The sequence below is a fragment of the Mastigoproctus giganteus genome, chromosome 1 (genome assembly GCF_048544385.1).
Source record: "Mastigoproctus giganteus isolate SK-2022 chromosome 1, ASM4854438v1, whole genome shotgun sequence".
In the NCBI taxonomy this organism is placed as follows: Eukaryota; Metazoa; Arthropoda; class Arachnida; order Uropygi; family Thelyphonidae; genus Mastigoproctus; species Mastigoproctus giganteus.
The window spans coordinates 157460373-157479776 of record NC_143575.1 but is presented as its reverse complement, the minus strand read 5'-3'; the positions used below and the strand labels follow the sequence as shown (position 1 = coordinate 157479776).

The 19404-nt window shown below is 38.0% G+C and overlaps 1 protein-coding gene across 1 annotated transcript in view; it reads left to right on the top strand.

Moving 5' to 3' along the window:
- LOC150091210 (ankyrin repeat and BTB/POZ domain-containing protein 1-like) overlaps positions 1 to 19404 on the top strand; it is a 309182-nt gene that overhangs the window by 37956 nt on the left and 251822 nt on the right. The window contains exon 3 of the mRNA XM_090382805.1: positions 11568 to 11623. Within this exon, the coding sequence (XP_090238931.1) occupies positions 11568 to 11623 (56 nt within the window). The remainder of the gene's footprint in view (positions 1 to 11567; positions 11624 to 19404) is intronic.

Below are 19404 nucleotides of genomic sequence, written 5' to 3'. Positions count from 1 at the left end.
CAACAGCAAATTCAAAATGGGAAGCATTCAAAGAACTTATCTTGGAAGCTACTAGGCTTTACATACCAACTAAGAAATGTTGTTCAAGGTTTAGGCCTAAGTGGATATCAGATGAACTAATAAGACATATGGCAGAGAAGAAAAATGCATGGGATACGTACAAATTAACATGTGACACAGAAGCCAATGATAGATACAAGTTGATCTGTAACCAAGTTACAAAGGAGGTTAGGCAGGCGAAGGCAGATTATAAGAAATCTTTGCCAAGGGATGCAATGAAAAACAGCAAAGAGGTCTTTACTTATGTAGACTCTAGAAGGAAGGGGATGAATCAGATTGATCCACTTGATATCGATGGGTCAACTGTTGATGATCCTGCTCAGGTAGCTAACAAACTAAATGAATATTTTGCATCGACATTCACACATGAGGGGTATTCAGCAAGGGGAATGCCAGAGGTGTATTCAACTCTGGCAGTAAGCTAGAGAATCTTGTAATAACTGAGAGTAAAGTGGAGGAGAAATTGTTGAAGATAAAGACAAGAAAGGCACCTTGGGTGGATGGGATCTATCCAGTTATATTAAAGGAGGCAGCAAAGGAAGTAAGCAAACCCTTAGCCATAATTATGAGAGCTTCCTTGGACTCAGGGGAGGTTCCCACAGACTGGAGATGTGCAAATGTGACCCCAATTCACAAAGGAGGATCAAAGGCTGACACAAGTAATTATAGACCTGTGAGCTTAACTTCTGTTCCAGGAAAATTAATGGAGGCACTGGTTAAAGAAGCACTGCAGGATCATCTAGACAAGACTTCATTTATAGCTCGGACACAGCATGGTTTTGTTAAGGGGAAGTCTTGCCTGACCAATTTGATTGGATACTATGATTCAGTCACAAAAGAACTGGATGCAGGGAATAACTTTGATATTATATACTTGGATCTTAGAAAGGCTTTTGATACTGTTGCACATGGAAGACTGCTGCACAAATTGGAGCAGTGTGGCATTGGAGGCAAATTGCTGCTATGGATAAAGGGGTGGTTGAGGGAGAGAAGACAGAGAATGGTAATCAATGGACACTGCTCATCATGGACTAATGTTATCAGTGGAGTCCCTCAGGGTTCAGTGTTGGGTCCACTATTGTTTTCTGTATTTATAAATGATATTGATGATGGTATATCGGGCTTAATGTCCAAGTTTGCAGACAATACGAAGGTTGGCAGGGTTGTCAAGGATACTACTGACACTATGCTGCTGTAACAGGATCTGGAAAGGTTGAGCAGATGGGCTTCGTGGTGGCAAATGAAGTTTAACATTGACAAATGTAAAGTACTACATATGGGAAACAGCAACCCCAGAGCAACGTATCAACTCTGTGGTACTACACTGACAGTGGTAGAGAATGGAAGGGACCTGGGGGGGGGGGTTTGTGCAGGCAGATATGAAGTTCTCTGAGCAGTGCAGATGGGCTGCAAGAGTAGCTCATGGTGTATTGTCAATGATATATAGGAATTTTTCTAGCAGGGATAAGGAGATAACTATTCCCTTGTATAAGGCAATGGTCAGGCCACACCTAGAGTACTGTATACAGGTCTGGAGGCCTCATTTCAAGAAGGATGTAGAGCTGCTGGAACGAGTACAGAGAAGGGCAACAAGATTAGTGAATGGAACAAAGGGGTGCTCTTATGAAGAAAGGCTTAAGTTTTGCAAATTACAGTGTCTGGAGACTAGGCACCAGCGAGGTGATCTGATAGAGGTGTATAAAGCCTTGAATGGTTTAAGCATGCTCAGTGCTGATGGGATTCTTCCTCTAGCTCAGAAAAATCACTTGAGAGGGCATAAATTCAAATTGACGAAAGACAGATGTAGGATAGACGTGCGGAAATTTGCCTTTAGCCAGCGGGTGGTTGGTGGGTGAGCAGACTTCCATCCCTTGTCGTGGAAGTTGATAGCCTAAATAAGTTTAAGGCTCAGCTGGACAGGTATTTAGAATGAACAGAGGGGTGAAGTGGAAGTGGTTCTTTTTTTTTTTTTTTTTGGCTGATGCTGCATAAGCTTGCTTTCTTGCATCAAATGCCTCTACTAATGCTAATGCTATTTTTTCTTTTTTCTCTATTTCCAACAAATTTGGAAATTGATACAATATCCTACGTTGTCCTACGTTGTGCATAAAAAGCTTTAATTTTGAAATAAATGTTGAAATTTGAGTTTTTGCCTTAATAAGAGTTACGTCTTGTCCTTGTAAATGTAAGTTCATTGAGTTGAATGTAGTAAATAAATCTGCAAGATAAGCAATATCAGTTTTCATTTTCTTGAGGTTATTACTAAGGTCATTGTTCCTATCTTCAAAAAACTTGACAACAGTATCAAAGAGTTCATAAAATCTGTTGAGACAATTGCCTGTTGACAGCCACCAAACCTCGGAGTGAAGTAGCAATCATTCAAAATCTTCACTGTTTAGCTTTCGAAATATATACGATCATTCAAAGAAAGTGCTTTAATTTTGTTTATGGCAGTAATAACAGTTTGTAGAGAATTGTGCAGTTGATCACCAAGTGTTTTTGCAACTAAATGCTGACGGTGAATGACACAATGAACAGTAATAATATTTGCACAACATTATTTTAAATAAGCCATAAAAGACTTGTAATGGCCAATCATTGATGGTGCTCCATCTGCTCCCCATCGCTCCCTTTCACGACTATTGCCCCCTGTCACCCCCTTTCATGCCTGACATCCCCATGGATAATTCACATGCCCCCCAGTGGGCGATATCACCCACTTTGAGAAGCACTGATATAGATTTTTAAAGACAGTTTTATTTAGTAAAGGCCTATACAGTATAATAGTGCCACCACTGGAGAAAGACATGGTGATCTACTCCAGTATTTTTCACCAGAAACTTTTATGAAAGAGCTTAAGAATTTATCACAGATTATACCTGAAGGCAGATCCTCCAGGCTGGAATGTATCAAATGTGCTACTGGAGAAGAGCAACGACCTGTTTCTAGTAATGTGGGTACAGATGACACAATTCAGTTAAAGCCCTCGGGAAGCCTGTTTGCTGAGGCAGGCCACCATGGAAGTAACAGTCTGCACTATACAAAAACACTTAAGATCGGCACATGGAATGTTCGGAGTTTGAATCGTGGAAATCTGGATATCATTAAGAGTGAAATGGTTAGAACCAAGATTGACATCCTCGGTTTCAGTGAAATAAATTGGACGGGAAATGGATACTTTCAGGCAGACAATTTTATAGTTTACTACTCTGGGAATGAAAAAAATCAGGAGAAATGGTGTGGCATTTATAGTGAACAAGAGAATTGCCAGATCAGTTGAAAGTTATAGAACAGTAAGTGACAGAGTAATGAACATCCACATTAATGGAAAACCGTAAAAGTGACATTTCTTCAATTGTATGCACCAACAGCAGATGCAACTGAAGATAAATTGAACAGTTTTATGCTAAAGCTCAGGATGTGCTGAGACAAATGCCAAAAAAAGACATTGTGTTTGTTTTTGGAGACTTCAATACAAAAATACGAGACATAGAAGAAGATGGGGGAGTCATTGACAGATTTGTTCTGGGAGGATAGGAAGGAGGCAGGAAACTGCTTGGTGCAGTTCTGTCAAGAAAATAAATTAAAGCGATGTTTGTATACATGGACATCCTCAAATGGATTGCACCGCAATCAAATTGACTACATCATACGCAGTCAAAGATGGAAAAGCTCTGTTTTTTCAGTGAAAATTTTACCTGGTGCAGACTGCGGCTCGGACCACCAACTCTTAGTAGACAAAATCAGGCTTAAATTCTGTAACATCAAAACAAATGCTGCACCATGAAAATATGACAAATAAAATTTCACTATTGTACATTGTCGAGATAAAAAAACAGTTTCAACCCGTTTAACACTATGGAAAGGCAACCAGACGTACTTGGGAGGAAATAAGATGCATCATCATTGAAAAAGTACAGCAATACATCCCATACAGAAAATGTGTAAAATCAAGTAAGTAGCTGTCAGAAGAAACCATCGAAATTGCTGAAAAAAGAAGAAAAGCTAAAGCTGCTGAAGACAGAGACAAGACAAGAAGACTTAATGCAGAATTCCAAAGGGCGGCCAGAAAAGACAAGAAAAAATACTGGGACGAACGTTGTAAAGAAATGGAAGATAATAACAAAAAAGGGAACATGAGAGATCTCTTCACACAAATTAAAAAGATCCGGAGACTTCAATGCAAAATATTGAACCTTCACTGCTTGTAAAGGTTCAATAAAAGACAAAGATGGAAATGAACTGAATGACCAACAAGGAATTAAGAAAATATGGCAGGAATACATGGAAGAACTGTATGCAAATAGAAGTAAACATCAACAGATCGAAGTGAAAGGGCAGGATGAGCTAGAACTGGATATTTTAGAGGAAGAAGTAGTATGGGTGCTGCAACAACTACCAAGAAGAAAAGTCCCTGGAATTGATGAAATACCAACAGAAATGTAACACTTTTGCCAATCACAGTTATCACAGCTTTATGCCGGGAGATCTGGAAAAGCAATATGTGGCCAAAAGACTGGAAGAGATCAGTGTTTATTCCAATCCTGAAGAAGGGAGACACTTGAAATTGCTCGAACTACTGTACAATAGCCTTGATATTATACGTAAGCAAGATTCTGTTGAAAATCATTCAAGCACGGATGTATAGAAACAGAGCTGCTTGATGTTCAAGCTGGTTTCCACAAAGGAAGAGGCACTCGTGATCACATCGGAAACATCCTTTGGATGATGGAAAAAGTCCACGAATTTCAGAAAGATGTATACACGTGCTTCATCGACTATACCAAAGCATTTGATTGTGTTGAACATGAAAAATTGTGAAATTCTTTGATAGAATTGGGGGTACTGGCATGCTTGATTGAGCTAATAAGATCATTGTATACCAATCAAGAAGCAACAGGGCTGTATCTTATCCCCATTTCTATTTAATTTGTATATTGAATCAGTTATGAGAAAATTGTATTTGGATGAGTCAGAAATTGGAGTGAAAATTGGCATCAGAAACATCAATAATTTAAGATAAGCAGATGATACAACTCTGCTTGCAGAAAATTAGGAAAATCTAATTCAATTGATCTTAATGGTTAAAGATGAGAGCAAAAAAGCGGGACTGGGATTGTAGGAAGTTTTCTTTTAGCCAGCGAGTCATTGATTGCTGGAACAGGTTGACTTTGTGGTTAGTTGAGGCTCACAATTTGAATAAATTCAAAGGCCAACTGGATAGTTACCTATGTGAGGAGGGAAGCAAATAATTTGTATTTTCTTATTTACTTGTATTTTTTTTCCCCTTGGCCAGTTCATCAAAAGTTTCTTATACCATATCACTGTTAATATTGCTATTATTACTAATATATTATATTACTTATAGCATTAACAGAGGCATATGATGCAAGAAAGCAAGCTTATACAGCATCAGTCAAAAAAAAAAAAAAAAAAAAACCTTCCCATTTCACCCATCCATTCATCCAATTGTTTGTCTAGTTCTGCTTTGAATTTATTTAAGCTGTCAGCCTCTACAGCGATATATGGAAGTTTGTTCCAGCAGTCAACCACATGCTGGCTAAAGACAAATTTCCACACATCTATTTTACAACTGTTTCCACAATTTGAATTTATGTACCCTCAGACGATTAAACTGGGCAAGAGGAAGAATCCCATCAGCATTGGGCTTGCTCAAACCATTCAAGGCCTTATACACCTCGCAAGTGCCTAGGCTACAGACACTGTAATTTGCAAAACTTAAACCTTTCTTCTTAAGAGCAAAACCCTTTGTTCCATTCACTAATCTTGTTGCCCTTCTTTGTACTCATTCCAGCAGCTCTACATCCTTCCTAAAATGAGGCCTCCAGACCTGTATACAGTACTCAAGGTGTGGCCTGACCATTGCCTTATACAAGGAGATAATCACCTCCTTATCCCTGTCATTGACAAGACACCATGAGCTACTCTTGCACACCGTCTGCACTGCTCAGAAAATTTCATATCTTACTGCACAATTACCCCCAGGTCCTTTTCATTCCCTACTACTGTCAGTCTAGTAGCACACAGTTGATACATTACTCTGGGGTTACTGCTACCCATATGCAGTACTTTACATTTGTCAATGTTAAACTTCAGTTGCCAACTCTCAGCCCATCTGCTCAACTTTCCATTGATTACCACTCTCTGTCTTCTCCCACTCAACCATCCCTTTATCCATAGCAGCAATTTGCCCCCAATGCCACACTGCTCCAATTTGTGCAACTATATCAAAAGCCTTTCTAAGATCCAAATATGGTCATTCCCTGATTTGCATGGGGGTTAGGTTCTGGCAAAACACCACACATTCCAAATCCACGCAATGCGAAACGTAGTTTATATGACATGAGGATTCCGTACCTGTACACAAAAAAAAATGTGCAAAAAAAATTAAATTTTAAAATATTGTTTTAATTCGGTAAAAAAAATTTTTTTTTTTTTTTTAGGTCCCAGCCACCGAAATCTCATTAAATTAGGTGGCAGGACCTGCCAGAGTGAACAATAGAATATTGGGTACCTAGTCTGCCTCCACGGTGTGTAACGTTGGGCCTCAGCAGAGGTCCATAAGCTAAATGGCCAGAGGAACAACGGTGCAAAACACCACACTTCCATAATCCATACACTTTTAAATCTCTGGCCTTCCCAGTGAACTGGTACATCCACAATAAAAGAACGCAGAGATGGGGGAAACCCCTGGTGCCATTAGACACTGAAAACATTTACACTTACCACTAAAGTCAGACTAACTGGTCTATAGTTACTGACTGCACTCTTAGAACCACCTTTACATATTGGCAATACATTGACACTTCTCTAACCCAAGAAATCCCCCCTCCACAAGCCCAAAGATGCGTCAATAGTTCCATACTCTTCCTGATAGTATTACTGGATATATGCCATCAACTTACTTGCCTTTTTGCTCGAAAGTATTTTTGATAATCTGTCATCTGTAATCACTTATTTCGTATTGGCTGAATCTTACTCTCACAGCTTCTTCTTAGCATGATGGGTCTTTTGTCAATAAAGACAGATGCAAAATATCTATCGATCCATCCGCAACATCAGCTCTGGGCTCTCTAAGAGGTCTTTGCACCCAGTGCACAATGGTCTGATCTGATTCACTTTTTTTTTTTTTTTTTTTGTTGTATTCATATATATGAAAAATTACTTGTTCCCATCCTTTAGTTTCTTATACAATGCTTTCTCATACACAGTCTTCGCCTCCTTATCCTTATTTGTTGTACTATTATAGATCAACATGTATCTTGTAGGCTTCAGTACCTTTCTTTGAAAAAAATTTTCTTTTTCTGCTGTGTTTGACTGGTCAACTCTGCAATCATCCATTTCATCGTTCTCCTCCTCACGCAGTATTTTCTTAATGATATGTACACCAATGAGCTAAAACATTATGACCTCCTACCTAATATGATGTTGGTCCTCCACGTGCAGCCAAAACAGCTTGTACCTGGATGCTACAAGATTTCTAGATGTCTTGTGGTGTCTGGTACCAACACGTAACCAGCAGATCCTTTTAACTCCTATAAGGTCCATGGTTGAGACGCTGCAAATCGGCGTTGCTGTTCCAACACAAACCACAGATGCTTGATGGGATTGATGTATGCGGAATTTGGAGGCCAGGGAAATACCTGGAAGTCTTCCTCATGTTCCGCGAACCAGTCTTCAACAATCCGGGTGGTGTGGCATGGTTGGTGCATTATCCTGCTGAAAGACGGCACTGCCAGAGGGGGAAGACCGTTGCCATGAAAGGGTATACCTGGTCAGCATTGATTTTTAGGTAGGTGGTAGACATCAGAGTACCCAGCACAGGGATGACTGGACCCAGGGTATCCCAGCAGAACATCGCCCAAAGCATGACACCGCTGCCACCGGCTTGTTTTCGTCCCATGGTGCATCCAGGCACCATCACTTGCCTAGGTAAATGACGCACATGTACCCGGCCGTCCACATGGTGCAACAGGAAATGTGATTCATCAGACCAGATGATCTTCTTCCAATCACTCAAGGTCCAGTTTCGATGCTCGCATGCCCATTGTAGGCGCTGTTGCCGGTGAACCGTGGTTAGCATGGGCACTGAGAGTGGCCTACAGCTACACAGCCCCATTTTCAGCAGGGTTCGATTTACTGTGCATTGTGACACATTACTCCTGTCACCAGAATTCCAATTACCGGCTAGTTGCACCACAGTTGCCCTTCTGTTGCCACATACCATCTGGGAGAGCCTTTGCTCACCTCAAGCATCGATGAGCCGTGGTCGTCCAACACCTTGCCAGCGGTTTGTGGGGAACTCCTCAGACCACTTTCGGTAGGTACTAACCACGGCTGACCGTGAGCACCTCACCAGCCGTGCCATTTTGGATATGCTCTGACCCAGTCATTCGGCCATTATAATTTGGCCTTTGTCAAACTAGCTTAAGTCTGCTACCTTTCACATCTGAAGAACAAGAGTAACAGTGATTAAGAGAGCTCAGTATTGGGTGGTTTTCATACCATGTCCCGACCTGCGCACGTGCCATAGTTCACCTGCAGTTGCTTCGATTTGCATAACGACTCGCTTGTCGTAATGTTTTGGGTCATTGGTGTATGCATTCATGACTGCTGTGATTTTTGCTTTAAAGGTATTCCATAATTTAAATGTCTTCACCATCACTCTGCAATCTGCCTAATTAATAGATGCCATATAGTGTCTTCGTATCAAATAGTTATATATTGTCAAAGTCCCCTTTTCTGAAATTAAAACCCATGCATTTCATTTAACTATTCCTGCAACATCTCTCTTCATCTTCCAAATGATGATTGCATGATCACTACCAGTCAATTTTTCCTATACTTTAAGTCCTGTGATGTCATCTTATTAGTGAGTAATGATGAGGTTAAGAATATTCTCACCCCTAGTATTTTCTCTAACATGCTGGTACAAATAATAATCATCTAGTTTATTTTAAAAAAAATTTTCCTGTGGGGAGTTTCCTTCCCACTTATTCCAATCTGGGCAGGTTGAAGTCACCCATAATAAGATATTCATGTGTGTTTGCCCATTCCATCTGCATGTAGAGATTCTCCTCATGCTTTTCATATTCTTCTGGTTTGTAGATTATGCCCACTCTTATTATATCTTTGCTTTCAACTAACTCACACTACACGTTCTGTGCTGGCAGACGTAACTTCAGAAGCAACAAAAGATCTTTTCGTGTTCAGGCTCCTTTTGATAAGAAGAATGATTCCACCATGAATTCTATCTTCCCTGCCTCTCCTAAATACTTTATATTAATAAATGTCAGAGCAACAAGAGTCAATAACTTCTGCATTATATATATCAGTTAATAAAAGAATGAGAGGAATTACCTCAATATTGACCACTTTCCTAACAATCCGATATTCAAATAAATGTAAAAACTAACTTAAATGAATTCTCCACGCCGAAGAAACATCAGTGAAAAAAAACAGTTGCGAAAACGATATAAAATAATTTTTTACTTTTCTGAAACCAGCAAGGCTTTTCGATGTAGGTCTTGATCACAGGATAGTATGAAAGATCAAAAGTCTGAAATAGGATAGGGGCAATGCACATTAATGAGATTTTGGTGCAATTTAATTTCAAGTGTTTCCACAATTAATAATTTCTTGTAATTATGTTGCATGTTGAGGATTTTTGCTTCATTGAACAAGAAGGTATGGCCTGCATTGACTGTGTGGAATGCTAATTCTGAAGTAGAAAAACAGGAAGCAAGAATGGATGCCATGTGTTGTTTAACCCTTGTATCCAAATTACATTGAGTGGAGCCCTGATATGAAGGGTAACAGTCCTTACAAGATATATTGGAAACCATATTATTTGTTTGGAATGTTAAGGAAGATTGGACAGTGTGATTGTTTAGAACTGCATGTAATTTCCTCATAGGTTTTGATACAATTTTGAATTCCGTATCTTTTAAAAGTTTGTTCAACTGATTATACCACTGTTCTATGTATGGAAAGGAAATGAAATATTTTTTTATCATATTATTATTGTTTGCTGGTGTGGTGTTATGTAACCGATTTTCCACTTGTACTCTGCTTTGGTCTATTCAATGGCACATTATCCTATAGGCAAAAAAAAACATCTGCCTAGGGCCCGATCAGAGGGTGCCCCAAAATCGCAGTTTCAAAAACTCATTACTGTTTTTTACTAATATTTTTTTAAGTGAGTTTTATTGAAAACTGAACTTTCTACCTGTCAACAGTGGCACGTTACCCTATAGGCAAAAAAGATATCAGCCTAGGGCCCCAATCAAAGTGGGGGCCCAAAATCACTGTTTCAAAAACTCATTTCTATTTTTTGCTAATGGGTGTATTATAGATGGGGGGTAACCCCTGTTTTGAAATCTGTTAATATTTGTATCTCAGTGTGTAACGGATTCAGATGTAGAATATTTATATGTGTTTAGGAACTGATTTCAGATTATCTATCTTTTATAAGTGAAAGGATGGTAACTATTTTAATGTAAGAAGATGTCAGTATCAGTAGGTTCTCTGTATATGTTAAACTAGAGGTGTCATTCATATCATGAGTTCATTTAAGTTAATTTTTACATTCGCTTGAATTTAGGAGAGTGTTAACATCAAGGCATTCTATAAGTCGGTATTGAGGTAGTTCCTCTCATTCTTTTGTTAACTAAATACTGTAGCAGAACTCATCATCACCAGTTTCTGGGTGGCACCGCATATCTATTAGCTCTATTATGTCAGCATTAGTGAAGTTGACTGAGTAGTGCAGTCAGTCTACCAGGACAGATCATTGGGTTTTGTCAGTGATATACAGGAATTTCACCAGCAGGAATAAGGAGGTGATTATCTCATTGTATAATGCAATGTTAATGAATACTGCATACAGGTCTGGAGGCCTCATTTTAGTAAGGATGTAGATCTGGGTGCAAAGCAATGAGAGAAGGGCAACAAGATTGGTGAGGCAAACAAGAGGGTGCTTTTACCAAGAAGAGCTTCAGTTATGCAAATTGAAACATCTGGAGACTAGGCATGTGCAAAGTGATCTGATTGAGGTGTTTAAGGCTTTGAATGGATCAAGTAAGATCAGTGTAGGTGGCATTTTTCTAATTATTCAGATTGCACACATGAGAAGGCATATATTCAAATTAAAAAAAGATGTTTGTAGGCTAGATGTGAGGAAGTTTGGTTTAAGCCAGTCGGTATTTGATTGTTGTGAAAACTTTCATCAGTTGTGAATGTTGGTAGTTTGAATAAATTAAAGGAAGAACTAGACATGGGTATGGAGAGAATGAGCATATGATGTGGGGACCCCCCCCAGCTTATGCTGTATATGTGTGTTTTTTTGCATCATTTGCTAATACTAACACTAAATTTAAGGAAAGTTTTGGCAAACAAAGTGTGTTTTTTTTGTTGGTGCTGTGCTTTGCTTCCTTGCTTCATGTTACCAATACTAATACTAAATACTGTTATTTTGCATTTTTCAGATATTATGCATGTCTCTGTGGTCACTTGGAAGTTGTTCAGTACTTACTTGAACATGGTGAGTTACCTATTTTTCAGTTACCTTTGCAGGAAATTGGATTAAAAATTAGATAAACTTATTGTAAATTATTATTATATTAAGATAAATTTATCGTAAATTACTATTTTATGATCTGAACTTATTTAAATCAGTTCAGATTACAGAACAGAATGTTGCACGTTGCACGTATATAATAATAAGGCTCGTGGCAGAGAAAAAAAATGCATGGTATGCATATAAATTATGAGGACACAGAAGCCTATGCCAGATGTCAGCTAATCTGTAATCAAGTCACAAAGGGGGTTAGGCAGGCAAAGGCAGAGTATGAGAAATCTTTGGTAAAGGATGCAGCAAAGAGTATGTAAACTCTAGAAGGAAGGGGATGGATCAGATTGGTCCACTTAACATAGATGGTTTGACTATTGATGATCCTACTCAAGTAGCTGATAAACTGAATGAGTATTTTGCATCTACATTCACACATGAGGAGTTATTCAAGGAGGGAAATGCCAAAAGTTTATCAAACTCTAACAGGGAGCTAAGTGATTTTGTAATAACTGAGAGCAAAGTGGAGGAGAAATTGTTGAAGTTATGCATAAAAAAAGGCACCTGGGGCAGATGGAATCTATTCAGTTATATGGAAGGAGGCAGTGAGGAAAGTTAGCAAACCCTTAGCCATAATTATGAGAGCATCCTTAGATTCAGGAGGTCCCCATGGACTGGAGATATGCAAATGTATCCCCAATTCACAGAGGAAGGTTCAAAGGGTGACACAATTAATTATAGACCTGTTAGTTTAACTTCTGTTTTGGGGAAAATAATGTAGTCACTAGTTAAGGAGGTGATACAGGATCACCTAGACAAGACTGCAGTAATACAGTAGACTCTCGATTTTGCCGGATAGATGGTAAAAAATCAAATCCCGGATAATCGATTTCCCAGTTAATCCAAAAATACAGAAGTCCCTGACACACGTTAGAGATACGTTTCAGGACTTCTTACTTCGTCAAGTTTTACGTAACTCGGGAATGACTAGTAACATATTGCGACTGTATTATTATTGACAAATCTGAATTCAGCGTGATTCTTGTTAATGTTTGACCATTTTCATACATTCTTATTAGTTTAATTTTCTGATCCAAATCGATCGTTTTCCTTTCCTTGGTAGATTTACTAGTACCATTGTCATAGTTATTCCCATTGCCATTGTTATTCTCTTAGTTGGCACCATGATAACGGTCAAAATTAAATTTTCTGTAAAGAACTTCACAGGGTTAAGGCGAAAACTCACTATTATCACCCCATGCGAGTTCACATTTTACTAAAGCACATTTCTGGAGGTCACCAAAAAACAATAAAAACAATTTGCACTTTTCCGTTTTATTGGGCTTTTCTGTTAGTGCAATGTATTATAAACAGGTAGTAAACTCAATCTTATTGCATTTGCAATGATACCGATAGCTGGAATTCTGTGGGTTTTTACGTTATTATGGTGAAGTGTGTGTGTGTCTCCTTCCCTAAAATCTTCAGTCATATAAAAAACATAAATAATTGTAAGAATCTTCTCTTCTTTCCTATTTTTTGCTTGTTACTCCGATCTCACTTGTGCAATTTGTGCATGCCGTGATCATCGTTATTGATTACTTATTATTATTATTTTTTTGTTGTTTTAAATTTTACAATCCTAAAAAAAAAAATAAATAAAAAAATTGAGCGAAAACAAATTTATGTAAATCCGTAGTTGCGTAAGGCGGGGACTTACTATATCAAAAAATGTTCAGCAACCTAAGTAAAAAATATGGCGATAGATAAAAAAATTACCATGTACTACTCGTGCGTCCAATACGATGCTTCCCTTTATTTTTTGCGATGTCAATTTTAAATCTAATAGCTTCCCTTTGTTTTTTACAATGTCATGTATGGTTTGGTCACCAACATAAATGGTTCCTTAAAAATTAAATGGATGCACCATTTTCAAACTTTTGAATAATTTCAAGTCTTTGTTTAACTAAAAGTACAACTCTTTTGTGTTTACCCATCATTTTCGCGATTTCTAAACAAAAAAAAATTTTTACTATAAAAAAAATTTCGACATCCCTGACATAAATAACGAAACAAAATTTGTCTTTTTGCGGTGCGATGGAGCACAACAATCCACACGACTCACTAAAACAAACTAAACATTTGTCTTTTATTATTTTTTTTTTTGAGCAGCAGGTGTGAAGGCAGTGGGGGTTGCAAGATAATAGGCACATTAATTTCCCAATGACAACTTATAACGCTGGTTCTTGTTGCTTATTTACAACTTGCAAAATAACTGTTTATACCTATTCTACTTATTACTTGAATTTTATGATTTCTGGTTGATTTTTTTTTTTTTTTTTTAAATTTGGAGTCTTGAAGTGTCCCAGTTAATCCGATCCCGGTAAATCGAGAGTCTACTGTAGTTCAGACACAGCATGGGGTTGTTAAGGGCAAAGACTTATCTGATCAATTTGATTGGATACTATGACATGGTCACAAAGGAACTGGATGCAAAAAATAATTTTGATATCGTATACAGTAGACTCTCGATTTTCCGGGATAGATGGAAAAAAACAAATCCCGGTTAATCCAAAAATACAGAAGTCCCCGACATACGTAAGAGATATGTTCCAGAACGTCTTACATCGTCGAGTTTTATGTAACTCGGGAATGCCTAATAACATTTTGCTACTATATTATTATTGACAAATCTGAATTCAGCGTGATACTTGTTAATGTTTGACCATTTTCATACATCCTTATTAGTTTAATTTTCTGATCCTAATCGACTATTATCACCCCATGCTAGCTCACATTTTGCTAAAGCACATTTCTGGAGGTCACCACCATAAAACAATAAAAACTTTGCACTTTCCGTATTATTGGGCTTTTCTGTTCATGTATCTTATAAATGGGTAGTAAACTCGATGTTATTGCATTTGCAAAAATTTTCGATAGCTGGAATTCTGTGGATTTTTATGTTATTATGGTGAAATTTGTGTCTCCTTCACTGAAATCTTCAGTCATATATAAAAAAAAACAAAAATAAATTGTAAGAATCTTCTCTTTCTTATTTTTTTGCTTGTTATTCCGTATCCCACTTGTACAATTTGTGGGTGCCGTGATCGTAGTTATTGATTGCTTATTTTATTTTTTGTTCGTTTTAAATTTTACAATCCAAAAAAAAAAAAATAATAATAATTTGAGTGAAAAAAATTTACGTAAATCCTTAGTTGCGTAAGTCGGGGACTTACTGTATCGGAAAATGTTCAGCAACTTACGTAAAAAAATATGGCGATAGATAAAAAGCAAAAAAACTTACCGCGTGTCCAATATGATGCTTCTCTTTATTTTTTGCGATGTTGATTTTAAGTCTATAGCTTTCCTATATTTTTTACGATGTTGCGTATGGTTTGGTCACCAACATTATAATGGTTCATTAGAGATTTAATGGATGCACCGTTTTCAAACTTTTGAATAATTTCAAGTTTTTTTTTTTTTTTAACTGAAAGAGCAACTCTTTTGTGTTTGCCCTTCATTTTCATGATTTCTAAACAAAAAAAAAAAAAAAAAAAAATTGACATTCCTGACATAAATAATGAAACAAAATTTCTTTTTGCGGTGCAACGGAACACAACAATCGACGCAACACACTAAAACAAACTAAGTGCTGGGCCCATTGTTGTTTGTGTATTTATCAATGATATTGATGAAGGTTTATCAGGCTTAATGTCCAAGTTTGCAGATGATACAAAGGTCTGCAGGGTTGTTAATGACATTAAAAATAGTGTGCTACTGCAACAGGATCTAGAAAATTTTGAAAAACTGAGAAGCGAAAATTGAAATTTAACATTGACAAATGCAAACATACTGCATATGGGTAGCAGTAACCCAAGAGAAATGTATCAACTATGTGGCACTGCACTCAAGGTGGTGGAGAATGAAAAAGACTTGGGGGTAATTGTGCAGTGAGATATGAAGTTCTCTGAGCAGTGCAGACGGGCAACCAGAGCAGGTCATGTAGTATTGTCAATGATGTATGGGAATTTTGCTAGCAGAGACAAGGAGGTGATTATCCCTTTGTATAAGGCAATGATCAGGCCACACCTTGCGTACTGCATACAGGTCTGGAGGCCTCATTTTAGGAAGGATGTAGATTTGCTAGAACGAGTACAGAGAAGGGCAACAAGATTGGTAACAGGAGACTAGGCACCTGCGAGGTGATCTGATCGAGGTGTATAAGACCTTGAATGGTTTGAACAGGCTCAATGCTGATGGGATCCTTCCTCTTGCTCAGATTACAAGTCTGAGTGGGCATAAACTGAAATCGAGGGAAGACAGAATACATGTGCGTAAGTTTGCCTTTAGCAGCGGTTAGTTGATTGCTGGAACAGACTTCTATCTGTTGTTGTAGAAGTTGATAGCTTAAATAAATTTAAGGCTGAACTAGACAAACATTTGACATGATCAGATGGGCGAAATGGGAAGGTTTTTTTTTTTTTTTTTTTGGCTGATGCTGTATTAGCTTGCTTTCTGCTAAATGTAAAACATGTTAAATATGCTAGCGGCAGGACTCATTATGTACCTGGTACAGAATCTTTTGTTCTCTCCAGAGTAAGTTCTGGAGGATAAATGCTAGCAAAGTCATACAGAAATGTAGGGTAATTGATTACTAACAAGTCACGTATTTATCTCCAGGGGCTCACATCCGGTGAGTATGGGCTTGGCAAACCCAGGTTCCTGAGCTGGATATCATCATTCTTCTCTTTCTTGGTGATTCCTTTCTACTTCTGATTTTCTCTCTCTCTCTCTCTCTCTCTCTCTCTCTCTCTCTCTCTCTCTCTCTCTCTCTCTCTCTCTCTCTCTCTCTCTCTCTCTCGCAGGGTAACTCGGGAATTTTTTTTTTTTTTTTGGATGGTGCAACATAAGCCTCAGGCTTCCTTGCACCATATGGCTAATAAAATATCTGTAAATACTTATGTCTGAGAGTAGGGTGATTTCAGACCAGTATAGATTAGCTAAGACACAGCTCGCAGGGGTGGATAAAGGGATGGCTGAGTGGGAGATGGCAGAAAATGGTAATAAATGGACCTTTGGTTTGGAAGTATTCAGTTTTTCATGAATTATGTAATTATTGGAAATGCAGAGGTTAATTAGTTCAGAAGTTCAACAATGGTGGTTAGCTGTGATAGTTACTATTATATGTGTGCTTGTTAAAAGTGTTTATAAATATGGTTTTAAAATGCTTACTTTAAATACTCTTGCGATAATCGGATATATTTTGATAAGGTCTACCGGGTTTGACGATTTCTAATCAAGGTAAGGAAGGTAATATTCAAGCTAGATTTACAATAAGTCTGTTTTAGCAGTTAGAGTATTCTCTGTTCTAACTGTCAGTTCCAGCTGCCTATGCTTTAGCATAGCACTGGTACTTGAAAATTTGAAGAGCTACATTTTAAAATCTGCAAGGTATGGATGAAGGGGACTTCAAATAGGTGGAAGGGCATATCTGGCTGATTAGTTTAATCTAAGTTTGGAACAAAATATTTTCTTAGCGGAAATCATATATAATTTTAAAGAATTTTAGATTTATACAATAAAGGTCTTGTAGCCAAGTGGTGAGGAGCAGGAGTGCAGTAGCACACGCTCCTTGAGTAGACCGGGGGTTCAAGCCCCTGACTGCTAAATACGGTCGATCTGCCAACCCGCACTGGACCAGCGTGGCAGATTATGGTCCATTTCCCTCAACATGAATTGTTGAGGAGATTTCCATCCTGCAGTGGGTTGATAATGGCTGCTGTTTACCTTTACTTTTATAGTGCCTCCGTAGACAGGTGGGCAGGAATAGCAGTGCAAAGCACACACACTTCTTGATTAGATCGGGGTTCGAGCCCATGACCACCAAAACGGAGGATGCGGAAAGGTCAGGGAATGACCACTGCATATCCCCGGAGCAATATGGCCTTAGTTGTTAATGCTCCTAAAAAAAAAAAACTTTTATAGTAATGGCCTATAAAGCCATTGTTAATGAAGGAAGAAGGCTGGTAGTGCCCCCTTATACGTTATTAGTGTCCTCTCATAATAATAATAATAAAAAAAAAATTGTTTATCAAATGGAATCAGATACACACAGGGTTGATTTCATGTGTGAAAAAATTTGTGGCGTTGAATTGAAAGCGGTTGCAGGTTCTACGAATCTTGAAAGTGGTGCTAAGGAGTCTAATGTCACTGTTGGTACAAAGACCACTGTCTGCAAATTTCAAACTTAAATTAAGGAAGAATTGGAATTCTTTGCTTAAGCTAGAATTTTAGGATCCAAGTATATCTCAAGGTAAATTCTCACTGAGTCAAAGCAAAGAATCTTCTGTGGTCTCTATCTCTGGAGGTGTAGGTGAGAAGATGTTGGAATGGGAGGAGGTTCTCTTGGGTATTGCTATCATGTCAGCAGAATTGGATAGTTAGGATAATAGGGATGATAAGGACATTGCACTTTCGACACCACGGAGATCTGAATATTTCATCAAAACACATCGTCAAAGGCGGATAGTGCTATGGTGAGGAAGAAATTTCAGTTGGATCACTGTGTTCATCGTGCAGTAGGTCTCCCGTTTTAAGACGAAATAATAGGAGGAAAGTCAAGATCATTACATCTAAGCATGATGGGATAAGGAATTACATAAAGTTAAGAAAAATGTTTAATGATATGGATTTGCCTGAGAAAAATAAAAATTATTCATCTATAATTGAGATAGGGAATGACATTGAAGCGAATATCTTGTAATGGTGTTCTAAAGAAATTAGGAACGAAAACATGAATTTTAATCCTGTTGTCCAAAAACATGACTTCTTTTGGGGAGAGAAACTGCCTCACGCAAATGGTGATTTCGGAGGAGATAATACTCATAGCTTTACAGAAATAATCTTTAAATTATGCAAAGATTTCCTTTTTGCCAAGGTTAGTGGTATCAATCGGAGTTCAATCAGAGGGATACTGCCTAGGAGGGATACTTTTTGGAACTTGGAATACAGAATGAGAAATTTAAAGAACAGATACAATGTATGCACTCAGAATTATAGGCAAGATATGGATAATCGACAAAATCTGAAACTTTATAGTGATGTAGTAGCTATAGTGGGCTCACGAAAGCCCATTGTTATTTTTTTTTTGAAAATTTGTGAGCCCATTGTTGAAGCGATTTATTTTACAAATGAAATCCTGAATTTAATTATTGTATATTTAGAGCTGGAACTACGGTGGGAGTGAGCGGGGCCCCATCCCCAGCATTTTAATGGCACAATCAACCAGTTATGTATTTTAAAATTTCTTCATTTTTGAGTTAATTACAGTCGGACCTCAGTTTAACGAACTTCTTCATAGCAAATGTTTTTGAATTCCCCTTGGTTTCTATGGAAACATTTAAAATAATTTCCATAGAACGAACTGATTATGATAGACAACTTTGTGCGCATTGTCCTCACCTCTGGCCTTTAGGTAATTAGAATGTGAATTAAGGATGAAAGGGATTGCCATCCCACAACGTTAATGGTGTCCGTAAAACCTATGCAGCCACATTCTGAGAAGTAGCGCTAGTTAATATGCTTTCCATAGCCAGTCAGAGGTTTAAGAAGATTCCCGACATGGATAATAACCCCTGGTCAATCTGTGTTGTGGTTCCCCTTTATTCCGACAAGAAGTCATATGTTTTTTGGTTCCCCTTTATTCCAACAAGAAGTCATATGTTTTTCGGAGAAGTGAGTGATCCACGCATTTCAGT